This window comes from Bison bison, unplaced genomic scaffold (genome assembly GCF_000754665.1).
Source record: "Bison bison bison isolate TAMUID 2011002044 unplaced genomic scaffold, Bison_UMD1.0 scf7180017864386, whole genome shotgun sequence".
Classification (NCBI taxonomy): domain Eukaryota; kingdom Metazoa; phylum Chordata; class Mammalia; order Artiodactyla; family Bovidae; genus Bison; species Bison bison.
In genome coordinates this window covers 860,475-874,609 of record NW_011494958.1, presented here as the reverse complement: position 1 = coordinate 874,609, position 14,135 = coordinate 860,475, and the positions used below count along the sequence as shown (strand labels likewise).

The following is a 14,135-nucleotide window of genomic DNA, read 5'->3' as shown; positions in this document are numbered from 1 at the left end:
ATATTATGACTAACACTTTTAAAAATTACAACAAAAGAAAATCTAGGTTTTAGATTTAAATTTTTTTTGGATATTTTTAGCAGCAAAAATGGCTTTTGAGAAAACTATGGAAGATATACTAAAACTTCTAATTCCTGAGTTATCTAGAATGGTATTTCTTTCTCCATCAATCAACTTCAAATGATGAAAGGAAGAGTTACTGGTATTAACATTCTTGTTTCAAAAGATTAGCGATATTTTTGAGGTTAAAAAGAATACTGTAAGACTGTAAAACTGAAGATTATGAGAACTGAGAATATTTAAAAAGTAGAATCAAATATATGACACAGAATTTAAAACAAAATGTATACACATACTTGATAGATGCATTTAAGTTATGCTGATAGAGAAAATGTAACGTGGATTTTTATGCTTTATTTATAAGAATTAGGCCACTTTAAAAAAGGCTTTTTTTCATTTCTTTCTGCCTTCCACCATGGCCCTCACTAATTAATGCATTACACACAGTGAGTGTGGATCAGACTGCAACATTTTAAACAGACGTAGTCACACCATATATGTGACGTGCATTAGTCTATAGAAAATTCTCATGATTACCTTTATCATTTCTTCTTCTCCTGCCGTTTTACTTTTTGCTTCTATATCACCTGCTTCATTGCATCTAATAAAACAGCTATTGGAGGCCAGTAAAGCCATTTTCCCCTAAATGAAACAAAATAAGAAGTAAGTTATAAGAATATCTGCAAAAAGATTCTTAACTCTTGAGATTGAACTGATTCCTTCCCGAATCTAAAAGGAATCAGGAACAAGAATGTGAAGAAAACCTAGAAAAAAACACACAGAAAAGCAAATCAGAATCATTTATAATCTTACTACTCAAAGATAATCACATTAAATACTTTTAATTTATTCTATTAGTAGGTTTAGTAGGACTAAATTCTAACTATATGGAATAGAATTATTTCCTTTGGTCTCTAAGATTTACTGGGATATAATTGATTTAGTCAGTTTTTTGTTTTTTTTTAATTAGCTTTAAAGAAAAAAAAATATAATGTATTTTACTCAAATAGTAATACTTTAAGATTTTACTCCATAATTAGAAAATATAAAAAAAAAATAGTTGAAGTATAATCAATTATACTTCAATAACATTAAAAAAAAAAGAAATGCAGAAAAAGAATAGAAAAGCTAGCCATCGATGCCTCTGAATTTATTGCTCAGAACTTTTAAGAATCAATGTGTGAGGGACTTTTGGGTGTAGGAAGAATTTAATTATCTATCATAACCAGTGACCAAAGTGCTAATAACATGAGTTTGATTTAATTTCTTATTTGAGGGAGTGAGGGCTGAGTTTCCTGTCATCTGCATGACTCTTGGTAAGCTGGGATGTGGCTGTGATTTAGTCCAAGATGATTTAAATCTGTGCTGCTGATTTTTCTGCTGAGTCCCTTTTCTGCATTAAAGTTTTACTTGTTACACCAGAGACTTTTAAGTCTTTCTTTAAAATTTTAAAACTTAGTGTCTTCCCCCAAAATAAAGTGAAATGAAAATCCCTAAAATTCTGTATGATGGTAGTATCTGAGCCATCATATTGCCTTATGATATGCTGGCCTTTTCTGTTGATATAATGAGAAATAGCTATTCAGTTTCTTTGCCAAGTAAAAAAAAATTTTTTTTTTTGGTTTTTGCTACTGAATGTTTTTTTTAAAATTCTGAGCTCAGATCAAGTGTAGAAACCTTCACAGTTATAAAGGTCCATAGTAATAAAACCTTTTCATCATTGCTCAGAACTGATCAGCCTTTAATACACACAACTCACCCATCAATAAAGTCCTCAGTTATCTGCTGTCACCTTTACACACACACACACACTTTATTTTAAATTCTTTAGCTTCTCAGAACTACAGAGATCATGTATCAGGTAGACTAAAAGGTCTGATGCTCAGATTTGGCTATTTTCATCACTGATCCACTTCTGTAAGAGCAGATCTCAGAGACTTGAATGAGTTTCTTATATATTTTGGACATTAACGCTTTAACAGATATCTAGCTTGTAAGTACTTTTCCCCAGTCCACAGCATGTCTTTTCACTCTGTTGATTGTTGTGTTTTTTTTTCCTGTGTTGCACTATATTTTGAGATCTTTTGAAGGTTATAAATTCATGTTAGTTTTTAAAAATTTAATGCATTATATTATTGCACTCTACTTTTTTTTTTCCTGAAAATATGCTCTCGTTGACTGTTAGAGACTTTCTCTTACACTGAGAAGGAGCTTGTAAACAAAAAATAATAGTACTTACATCTTGAAAGACGGGTTCCCACTGCTCTCTAGGTCCAATTGCATCTGAACGCCCAACAACAAGTCCGTCTGAATTTATACCAAGGTATTTCCCATAGCCAGATTTCAGGGCAATTCTTCAGATTAATAAAATTGTTTAATGTTAAAAACTGAGAGAAATTTAAATGTGGAACATAAAAACGTGTGTATAAAATTCAGATTAACCACAGTTCCAATGTTCAAAAGCCATGTGTGGCAAGTGGCTACCATACTGGACAATGTGGTTCTGTGCATACAGGTTAATATTCTACTTTTTAAGTACAAGTACTATATAATACATTATGCAGCATTTTCCCAAATTCATTATTCTTCAAAAACACCACTTTTAATGGATATATTCTATTATAATGTATCATGTTGTATTACAGTGTATTAATTATAGTTCAACTCAAGCTTACCTGGAATCAGACAATTTGACAGCTGTAAACTGCTCTGGAGGACTAGGGCCCTCATCAACTACAAGAGAAAACATTTTGAAGTAAATATGACATTTCTTATAAATATACATGTAAAAATACTCTTTAGCTTAAAAAAAGGTAGCTCTTTCTCTTTTAAAAACAAATGTAAGAATATTATATAATTATAATACAGTATTCTGGTGGTTCAGACAGTGAAGAACCCACCTGCCACAAAGCAGATGTGGGTTCAATCCCTGGGTTGGGAAGATCCCTTGGAGTAGGAAAAGGCAACCCACTCTAGTATTCTTGCCTGCAGAATCCCATGGACAGAGGAGCCTGGCGGGCTACAGTCCACAGGGTCACAAAGAGTCAGACATGACTGAATAACTTAACACATGACATAGAATTCATAGTATCAAGAGTTACTTTATCTTCAAATGTAGCTCTGTTAACATCTTGATTCTAGATCATCAAGACTCACTTTGGACTTCTGACCTCTACAGTTGTGTGATAATAAATTTGTGTTATTTTAAGCCAAAAAAAAAAAGAGAGAGAGAGAATACTTTATCTTCTATATGTAAAACTAAACTTTAGTTTTGTTAGAAAGTCTCTAACAGTCAATGAGAACATATGTTAAAAAAAAAAACAAAAAAACTAAAGTTTAGTTTTACATATCTAATGAGATAGGTCAGCATGATGCTTATTTATTTAGTTACTTCCAAGATACTATCTCTTTGTGTTTTAAAATGCAGTCAGCACAAATAAGCACTTAATGTTTAAAAAACTAAAATGCTTTAATTTATTCAAGGGATGACCATTTGGACAAAAAGCTCTTAGTAATTTCCTAATTACTTCATGTCTCATTAGTGCTTCTTCCCATGGGCTAAAAGAAAAGAGAAAACTTCAGATTAACAGTGCCCCGGGTTAGCTGTGGCAAAAGGTCTAAAGAGTAAAGGAATTCAAACTTTTGACTCATCTAGGTTTTCTTTTTCTTTCCTTATATTATTTCAATTATTCACATTAGTTTGATTGCCATGGATACCCTTTTGGAACTTACAGAATGTTTTCAAATGCTTACACTGGAAAGAGGGAGTTGCCAATAATGTAACTAGTGAGGAAGGAAAAAAGTGGAAGAGTCAAGTCAATGGATTCACTCCTCTGGCATATATTTGCTATTAGAATTTAGCCTAAGTGAATGAATGCCATAAAATATTAACTTCAAGTGGCCTTTTCCATCCCATTGCCTCTACCAGACACAAACCTTCTTTATGTGGAGCTCCCAGGGTAAAGAGTCCATTGTCGAGTGCGTGTATGTAGGTTCCTTTATCCATTTCAATTGCTATGGTTCCTGAAATCTCACCAAAGTTCGTGACTGTCCACCAGATTCCTAAAAGATAAAATCAGTCATTTAAATTTACATTTTGTATTTCTGACAGGAGGTTCTTACTTGCTGCTGTTGTCATTATAACTTATTAACTTTTGTTTTTAATTTTGCAGTTCTAGAGTAGTTGAATTCAGAGAGATAAAAAACAGGATGGTGGTTGCTAGGGACTAGGGGAGAGTGAGGTATGGGCATTTATAGTTTAATGGGTGAAAAGTTTCAGTTTTGTAAGATAAAAAAAATTCATCTTGAAGATGGATGGATGGTGATGGCTGCACAGTAGTGGGTATGCACTTAATGACACTGAACTGTACACTTAAAAACGGCTAAAGCAATGGATTTTATGTTAGGTATATTTTACTACAATTCAGATAATTTAGTGAGAGGTTTGCAAGATAATTTGAGTTTTTTCTGACTTATAATTTTTCAGTACAAAAAAAATGTTTTACTCAGAATCATTATCAACATCCTATGATCATTCATTCTTTATTAAAAAGGTAGTAGTTAGTGATAGAAAATAATTTGTATTTTATATGTTCTGTGCTATACTGACCAAGTACACTTCATGTTGATTCTCCCCACATGACTTAGTTTCTAAATTCAATACAGTCAATTCAATACAGTCAATCCAACAGGATTTACTGTAGAAAGCAATACATTGATTATAAAATTTATATGGAAATACAAAGGATCTACAAGAGTATAAAGAAGTACAGAAGTATAAAGCTGGGAGATACACACCACCTGATTTAAAGACTTTATGAAATGACAGTAATCAAGACAAATATATAAACAGAACAACAGACAATAGACAAACCGCTGGAACAGAGTCCAGAAGTAGACTAACACATATAAAGTCAACTGATCTTTGACAAAGACAGCAAAGCACTTTAATGGGAAAGAAAGTCTATTCATCAATAGTGCTAGGACAACTGCATATCAATATGACAAAAAGAGAGAAAATAATTTGTAAAATACATTTGGTTAAATGATATTTATAAGCATCAGGCCTTTAAAATGATATATCAGAATCTCTGGGCTATTAAGTAGTCTAACAATGGCACCTATTAAGTCGGAGCCCTAAGTTTCCTCTCTCCTGTGCTTTGTTCTGATGATGAAGAAAAGGCATCAGACATCGACTGTGCTAGAACATAAAAGCAACCTATAACTCCAATATTTGAGCACTTTTAAGACAAACGTGAGTTGGCCATAAATTCCTTCCACTTTCTTTTTACTACTTATCCCTACTAGGAAAATATTTTTAAGGGGATCTCGACCAGTGCTAACTTTTCTCAGAATGAAGTAATAGAAAATTGACTCACCAACAATATCAAGCTGAGTTTCTTCATCTTCTTCTCTTTTTCTCTTCTTCTCTTTGCTCTTTTTCTTCTTACTACAGGAGATAATTTATATAGATGAGTTTAGATATATTGATTTGCATACTAAATGTAAGATGGAATCTTAGAAGACTCTTCTAAGATATACACTAATATATAAATTACTGATCTACAACAACATAACTTGATATACCCTCTTACTTCTAACACAGAGAAGTTACTTCTGATCCTGTTCATATTGTGTTACAGTTAAAGAAAACAGACTCAGGAGCCAGACTGCCTTTTAGAATCATGATTCTGTCATTTCTTAGCTCTGTGATTTTTTTGGAGAATTTACTTAATCTGTCAATTTCCCCACCTATACAAATGAGGATAACAATTTAATCCAACTCTTACTGTAAGGATTAAGAGTTAAGGCATGATCTTCATACATTACTTGTGAAAATGTAAAATGATGCAACCAGAAGAGTTTGGAGTTCTTGAAAAGTTAAACACGGAATTAGGTTTATGGAAACCACAGGATCTAATGATTCTCCTCCTAGGTTTACACCCAAGAGAAATGAAAACATAGGTCTGCACAGAAACTTGCATAAGAATATTCATAGCAGCATTATTCATAAGAGTCCCCAAAATGGAAACCCAAATGTCCATCAACTAATGAATGGATAAACAAAATGTGTTATGTCCATACAATGGAGCACTGGTGGTAGTTTAGCCACTCAGGCGTGTCTGACTATGTGCAACCCCATGGACTGTGGCCCACCAAGCTACTCTGTCCATGGCATTTCCCAGGCAAGAATACTGGAGTGGGCTGCCATTTCCTTCTCCAGGGGACCTTCCTCACCCAGGGATCAAATCCGTGTCTCCTGCATTGGCAGGCAGATTCTTTACCACTGAGTGACCTTCAGTTCAGTTCAGTTCAGTCACTAAGTCGTGTTCAACTCTTTGCGACCCCATGAACCCCAGCACGCCAGGCCTCCCTGTCCATCATCAACTCCTGGAGTTCACTCAAACTCACGTCCATTGACTCGGTGATGCCATCCAATCATCTCATCCTCTGCTGTCCCCTTCTCCTCCTGCCCCCAATCCCTCCCAGCATCAGGATCTTTTCCAATGAGTCAGCTCTTCGCATGAGGTGGCCAAAGTATTGGAGTTTCAGATTTAGCATCAGTCCTTCCAATGAACACCCAGGACTGATCTCCTTCAGAATGGACTGGTTGGATCTCCTTGCAGTCCAAGGGACTCTCAAGAGTCTCCTCCAACACCACAGTTCAAAAGCGTCAATTCTTTAGTGCTCAGCTTTCTTAATAGTCCAACTCTCACATCCATACATGACCACCAAAAAAACCATAGCCTTGACTGGACGGACCTTGGTTGACAAAGTAATGTCTCTGCTTTTTAATATGCTATCTAGATTGGTCACAACTTTCCTTTCAAGGAGTAAGCATCTTTTAATTTCATGGCTGCAATCACCATCTGCAGTGATTTTGGAGCCCCCCAAAATAAAGTCAGCCACTGTCTCTACTGTTTGCCCATCTATTTGCCATGAAGTGATGGGACCAGATGCCATGATCTTAGTTTTCTGAATGTTGAGCTTTAAGCCAACTTTTTCACTCTCTTCTTTCACTTTCATCACGAGGCTTTTTGGTTCATCTTCACTTTCTGCCATAAGGGTGGTGTCATCTGCATATCTGAGGTTATTGATGTTTCTCCCGGCAATCTTGATTCCAGCTTGTGCTTCATCCAGCCCAGCGTTTCTCATGATGTACTCTGCATATAAATTAAATAAGCAGGGTGACAATATACAGCCTTGACGTACTCCTTTTCCTATTTGGAACCAGTCTCTTGTTCCATGTCCAGTTCTAATTGTTGTTTCCTGACCTGCATACAGATTTCTAAGGAGGCAGGTCAGGTGGTCTGGTATTCCCATCTCCTTCAGAATGTTCCACAGTTTATTGTGATCCACACAATCAAAGGCTTTGGCATAGTCAATAAAGCAGAAATAGATGTTTTTCTGGAACTCTCTTGCTTTTTTGATGATCCAGCGGATGTTGGTAATTTGATCTCTGGTTCCTCTGCCTTTTCTAAAACCAGCTTGAACATCTGGAAGTTCACAGTTCACATATTGCTGAAGCCTGGCTTGGAGAATTTTGAGCATTACTTTACTAGCATGTGAGATGAGTGCAACTGTGCGGTAGTTTGAGCATTCTTTGGCATTGCCTTTCTTTGGGATTGGAATGAAAACTGACCTTTTCCAATCCTGTGGCCACTGCTGAGTCTTCTAAATTTGCTAACATACTGAGTGCAGCACTTTCACAGCATCATCTTTTAGGATCTGAAACAGCTCAACTGCAATTTTATCACTTCCACTAGCTTTGTTTGTAGTGATGCTTTCTAAGGTCCACTTGACTTCACATTCCAGGATGTCTGGCTCTAGGTGAGTGATCACACCATGATTATCTGGGTCGTGAAGATCTTTTTTGCATAGTTCTTCTGTGTATTCTTGCCTTCTCTTCTTAATATCTTATGCTTCTGTTAGGTCCATACCATTTCTGTCCTTTATTGAGTCCATCTTTGCATGAAATGTTCCCTTGGTATCTCTAATTTTCTTGAAGAGATTTCTACTCTTTCCAGACCTGGGAAGCCCTTAATGGAATATTATTCAGCCATAAAAGGAATGAGTACTGATACAACATAGATGAATCTTGAGAATGTTATCCTAAGTAAAAGAAGCCAGATACAAAATGCTGCATATTGTATCGTTCAGTTGTTCAGTTGTGTCCTAGCCTGCATATTGTATGATTCCATTTATATGGAATGTTTATGATGCAAACTGATACAGACAAAAGGTGGATTAGTGGTTGCCAGGGATTAGGGGATGAGCAGAACGTGGCTGCTGCTGCTGCTGCTAAGTCACTTCAGTTGTGTCCGACTCTGTGCGACCCCGCAGACGGCAGCCCACCAGGCTCCCCCGTCCCTGGGATTCTCCAGGCAAGAACACTGGAGTGGGTTGCCATTTCCTTCTCCAATGCACGAAAGTGAAAAGTGAAAGGGAAGTTGCTCAGTCGTGTCCAACTCTTTGCGACTCCATGGACTGCAGCCCACCAGGCTCCTCCGTCCATGGGATTTTCCAGGCAAGAGTACTGGAGTGGGGTGCCATTGCCTTCTCTGGAGCAGAACGTGGAGTGACTGCTAAATGATGGTGGGGCTTCCTTCTGAGAGGATGAAAATGTTCAGCAATTCAACAGTGCTGAGCCTTGTGAATATACTAAAAACCACTGAATTCTACTTTAAAAGGGCGAATTTTATAGTATATGTAGTATATCTCAACAATAAAAAGCCCAAGAGTGACTTTTAAAAAAGTTAATAGGTATTGCTTAGAACAGTTCTTGGCACATATGAAATGCTACATGTGTGTTAATTATATTGACAGTTATAATGACTATAAGACACACTTGTTTGTATTTTCATCACAAAATAAGCTTTCACAAGCTAACTCTCTCCTCCCTATGAATTCAGACAGTAACAGTTTCGTATGTATTCAGGATAAATTGTTAATCCCAGACTCCTAGGCAGAGTTCTTGAGAGTCGTGGCTTCAGTTTGCTTCTTGACACTTTCTTTCCATCCCATCTAAAAGTACCTAAAACTCTTATCACTGAGAGCAGGATGAAATGCTCAGCATTTGTGTAAATGATCAACCCTGAGCAAATCTACTAGTTAAAAAAAAGGTGTACGTATGAGTGGCCAGATATCTTTTCCTAAAAAATCTCATAAATCACCAGGGTAACTTCTTCCTTGCATTTGGCTCTACTTATTTACTGTACACGTCACCTCGTTTAACCCTCAAAACAACCCTTTTCGAGCATCACTAATCCCCCCAAGAGGAATCTCAAAGATACTAAGGAACCTGCCACAAGATTAGTAATTGGTGGAGTCCAGATTCGAACCCATAGCCTTTTCAAAATCCGTATCTGCATAGTGCATTAAAATTAATTTTTTTTAAAGGTGGCAGGGAGGCAATGATGAAAACAGTTATCCCTAATAAAAGAAGTTACTTTTATAACCCATACGATCAGACTAACACAGCCCTACCAAGCATAGGTCTGGAGCTGGGGGTTCATGAAGGGAAATCCAACCTTGTGGCTCCTGGTCCCCCAGGTGGGCGCTGACATCTGAGGATCACGGCAAGAGGCCAGGCCCAAGGACTGGGAGCCTGAATGACAGCTGCCAGCGGCCCCAGGACACTCGCCCCAGGGAGGGGAAGGCCGAGCGGCGTCAAGAAAGAGGGCGAGAATCTCCCACGCAAACCCGCGTCCTTACCTCTTGGCCTTGGTTCCCTTGAGCACGAGTTTGGTGGACTTCACATAGGAGTACTCGGCCATGGTCGTGGCAAAAGACGTGAAGCGGAGCAGGAGCGGGCGACGGAGGCACAAAAGTGAAGCCCAAGCTCCCCGAAAACGTACGCTCCAGCAGAGAGGGCGCGTCTCCCCCCGGCCCCTGGCCTTTTTTCACCCCAACGTCAAGTCCCAAATAGAGTTCCACTTCCTGTTTACAGACTGGGTACGGCATCCGCAGAGGGCCGAAATAGACCCGCGTTTTTTTTTTTGCCTGCGCCCTGAGAACGGGCTTTTCCGAATGCGGAAGCCGGGGAGACGCGCCCTCTGGTGGACTCGGCGGGTCTCGCAGCCGAGCTGGGCGACTGGAGCCGCTCTGGAGAGAGTCCGCCTGCGAGGTCTTGGGAGGAGGCGGTAATTAGCTCAGCGATGCTTTGACTCAAATCAACCCTCCCGAAGCCGCTCCATGGACTGGTTCTGACTGCGCGCCCGCAGCCAAGGGCTGGGCCCGCGTGTGCAGCGGGGGCGTTGACTAACACAGGGCGCATTGTTTGGCCTTGGGCGACTTCACAAGCCGTCTCAATTCCGTAAACATTTATTGTACTCTTCGTACTTACGGAGACTCGAGTAATGCAGAGGAAACAAACAGGGAATAAAATAAAAGACAATTAAGTGCCAAGGTTTGGGCGGAAGATTTCACTAGCGCTGCAGGATTCTGGGTGGAGATGGGCAGGCGGGTGACAGGGAAAGTTAATGCATCAGAGAGGTCTTTCTCCGTATAGGGTGGATCTTAAGAGGCTTACACAGCTTCAGTCCCTGCTCCCATCTCTTCAACAGTTTTATAATCTACTTCCCTGATTCCATCGTCTCTCCCTTCCAAACCATCTACTGTAGTGCCGAGTGATCTCTCTAAAGAAACAGCTGATCATTATCCCCCTTGTTTTCCTTGAGTCTCTAAGTCCTATCCCACTCTGTGACCCCATGTACTGTGGAACCCCAGGCTCCTCTGTCCTCCACTATCTCCCGGAGTTTGCTCAAATTCATGTCCATTGAGTCATTGATGCTATCTAACCATCTCATCCTCTGTCGTCCCCTTTTCCTCTTGGCCTCAATCTTTTCCAGCTTCAGGGTCTTTTCTAGTGAGTCGGCTCTTTGCATCAGGTGGCCAATGTATTGAGGCTTCAGCTTCAGCAACAGTCCTTCCAATGAATATCCAGGGTTGATTTCCTTTAGGATTGACTGGTTTGATCTCCTTGCAGTCCAAGGGACTCTCAAGAGTCTTCTCCAACACCATGGTTTGAAAGCATCAGTTCTTCAGTGTTCAGCCTTCTTTATGGTCCAACTCTCACATCCGTGCATGACTATTGGAAAAACCACAGCTTTGACTATACAGACATTTGTCAGCAAAGTGATATCTCTGCCTTTTTAATACGCTGTCTAGGTTTGTCATAGCTTTTCTTCCAAGGAGCAAGGGTCTTGTAATTTCGTGGCTGCAGTCACCATCTGTAGTGATTTTGGAGCCTGAGAAAATAAAATTTGTCACTGCTTCCCTTTTTTTCCCCTTCTATTTTGCACTGGGGAAGGAAATGGCAGCCTACTCTGGTATTCTTTCCTGGAGAACCCCACGGACAGTATGAAAAGCCATTATCCCTGAAGTCTATTAAAGGGAGGCCTCCTGGTTTCGGGAAGGAGAATCCTAGTGCACGTAGTGAACTGGTGATCTTGGCCTCCTTCCCACCCCGGAACCCATGCTGCCTTAACCCCAGCCGCACAGCCTGACTGGAAATGCTTGAAAGCTCTGCCTTTACTTGTCCTGTCCAGAATGCTGCTCTAGCTGCTTACCCACCCTCTTTGTGTGGGCCCTGCCCCCTCCTTTTCAGCCTTTAAAACAAGTTCAGGCTTATTTCTTCCAAAAAGCCATCTTTGAGTAACTTCCTGTGTCTCCCCAAAGAGCCTTCATTTCTTATCCTAAAGCTTTACTGTGTGCTTTTTAAAGCACAGGAGCCGTGTGCTTATTTATACTTGTCTCATCTACACCCACACCCAATGCCTGCTTCACAATAGACCGTGCCTAAACATCAGTTAAAATATTAAGATTCCAAAGCCTGGGGTACGATAATGAAGGGAGTGGAACAGAGTGTGACTTGACTAGGTTGGGTTGCGATAGAAAAACAGAAGTAGACATGTTGGATGGGTAAGGAATAGCAGACCTTTGGATATTAGTTCCTTATTTATTTACCAGCTGTGTCTGCAACTTGGTGTCTCCTACACCGCCTAGTGGTAGGAAAATACAAAAGATGTTTTGACTCAGGGCCTAATCTTAAGGGCCTTTATCTAAGTAAATAATGTGCAGCGAGAGGCGGTTTAACATATAATTAAGAGTATAGGGCTTCCCTGGTGGCTCAGTGGTAAAGAATCCACCTGTCAGTGCAGGAGACACGGGTTCGATCTCTGGTCTGGGAAAATCCCACAACTGCCTGCAGAGCAGCTAAACCATGTGCCACAGTTACGGAGCCTGTGCTCTAGAACCCATGTTTTGCAACAAGAGAAGCCACCGCCTGCAAAACTGCAACAAAGAGGAGCCGCCACTCGCTACAACTGGAGAAAGCCTGTGTGCAGCAAGGAAGACCAAGCACAGACCGCACCCCCCGCTCCCCACCCCGAAAAAAAATGAGTTTAGCTGCTTGAGACAGACTGCTGTGGTAGACAAACCTTGCTGTCTTTTTGAGTTTGATGACTTTGTAAAGTTATGTGTGTGTGTGTGAAAGTCAGTCGGGTCTGACTCTCTGTGACCCCATGGACTGTAGCCCTTCAGGCTCCTCTGTCCTTGGAATACTGTCCAGGCAAGAATACTGGAGTGGGTTGCCATGCCCTTCTCCAGGGGATCTTCCCTACCCAGGGATCAAACCCAGGTCTCCCTCATTTGTAAGTTATATAACTTCCATGTAACTGTGTTTCTCCAGCTGTAAAATGGGATATCTCCTAGGGTAATGATGAATATTGAGAGTTAATATAGGAAAAGACTTTTAAAATTTCTGATAAGTTGTGCATCATAAATGTTAGCTATTATTATTAGCTATCAAAGTGCCCTGAGAAAGATATAAATGAAATGTTGTAGCAAGCTATTATCTCTTGTCTTCCAGGTCTGAGGTGATATTTCATTGTGGTTTGATTTGCATTTCCCTAATAATTAGTGACATTGAGTGTCTTTTCATGTACCTGTTGACCTTTGGAAAGATATCTATTCAGTTCCTTTGACCATTTAAAATAGCTTTTTCTATTGAATTTCTTATATATTTTGGATATTAATCCCTTATCAGATGTATGATTTGCAAATATTTTCTCCATTTCTGTAGACTGCCTTTTTATTTCTGGTTGTTTCTTTCGACTTCCCTGGTGGCTCAGATGGTAAAGTGTCTGCCTACAATGCAGGAGACCCAGGTTCAATCCTTGGGTCTGGAAGATCCCCTGGAGAAGGAAATGGCAACCCACTCCAGTATTCTTGTATGGAAAATCCCATGGACGGAGAAGCCTGGTTGGCTACTGTCCATGGGGTCACAAAGAGTTGGACACGACTGAGTGACTTCACTATCTATCTATCACTGTCTTTGCTGTGACCAACTTTTCAAAAGGTTTGTTGTAGTCTCAGCCATCAGCACCACCTTGTGGACAAATAAGAAATGGCTACATTTTGCTCAAGTAGCATCAGTTCAGTTCTGTTCATGGCACCCCACTCCATTACTCTTGCCTGGAAAATCCCATGGACAGAGGAGCCTGGTAGGCTGCAGTCCATGCTAAGGGTCGAACACGACTGAGCGACTTCACTTTCACGCATTGGAGAAGGAAATGGCAACCCACTCCAGTGATCTTGCCTGGAGAATCCCAGGGATGGGGGAGCCTGGTGGGCTGTAGTTTATGGGGTCGCCCAGAGTCAGACACGACTGAAGTGACTTAGCAGCAGCAGCAGCAGTCACTCAATTGTGTCCGACTCTTTGCGACCCCATGGACTGCAGGACACCAGGCTTCCTTGTCCATCACCAACTCCTGGAGCTTACTCAAACTCATGTCCGTCAAATCGGTGATGCCATCCAACGATTTCATCCTTTGTCAGGCAACATCAGATCAGATCAGATCAGATCAGTTGCTCAGTTGTGTCCGACTCCTTTCGACCTCATGAACCGCAGCACGCCAGGCCTCCCTGTCCATCACCAACTCCCGGAGTTCACTCAGACTCACGACCATCGAGTCAGTGATGCCATCCAGCCATCTCATCCTCTGTCGTCCCCTTCTCCTCTTGCCCCCAATCCCTCCCAGCATCAGAGTCTTTTCCAATGAGTCAACTCCTGT

The 14,135-nt window shown here is 40.3% G+C and overlaps 1 protein-coding gene across 1 annotated transcript in view; it reads right to left on the bottom strand.

The window, feature by feature from the left end:
- FRG1 (FSHD region gene 1) overlaps positions 1–10,075 on the bottom strand; it is a 14,051-nt gene extending 3,976 nt beyond the window's left edge. Inside the window, exons 1-6 of the mRNA XM_010858359.1 lie at positions 9,775–10,075; positions 5,439–5,509; positions 3,997–4,122; positions 2,736–2,793; positions 2,300–2,414; positions 598–702 (exon numbers count right to left, since the gene is read on the bottom strand). Of these exons, the coding sequence (XP_010856661.1) occupies positions 598–702; positions 2,300–2,414; positions 2,736–2,793; positions 3,997–4,122; positions 5,439–5,509; positions 9,775–9,836 (537 nt within the window). The 5' untranslated portion in view covers positions 9,837–10,075. The remainder of the gene's footprint in view (positions 1–597; positions 703–2,299; positions 2,415–2,735; positions 2,794–3,996; positions 4,123–5,438; positions 5,510–9,774) is intronic.
- Positions 10,076–14,135: the final 4,060 nt, after the last annotated feature.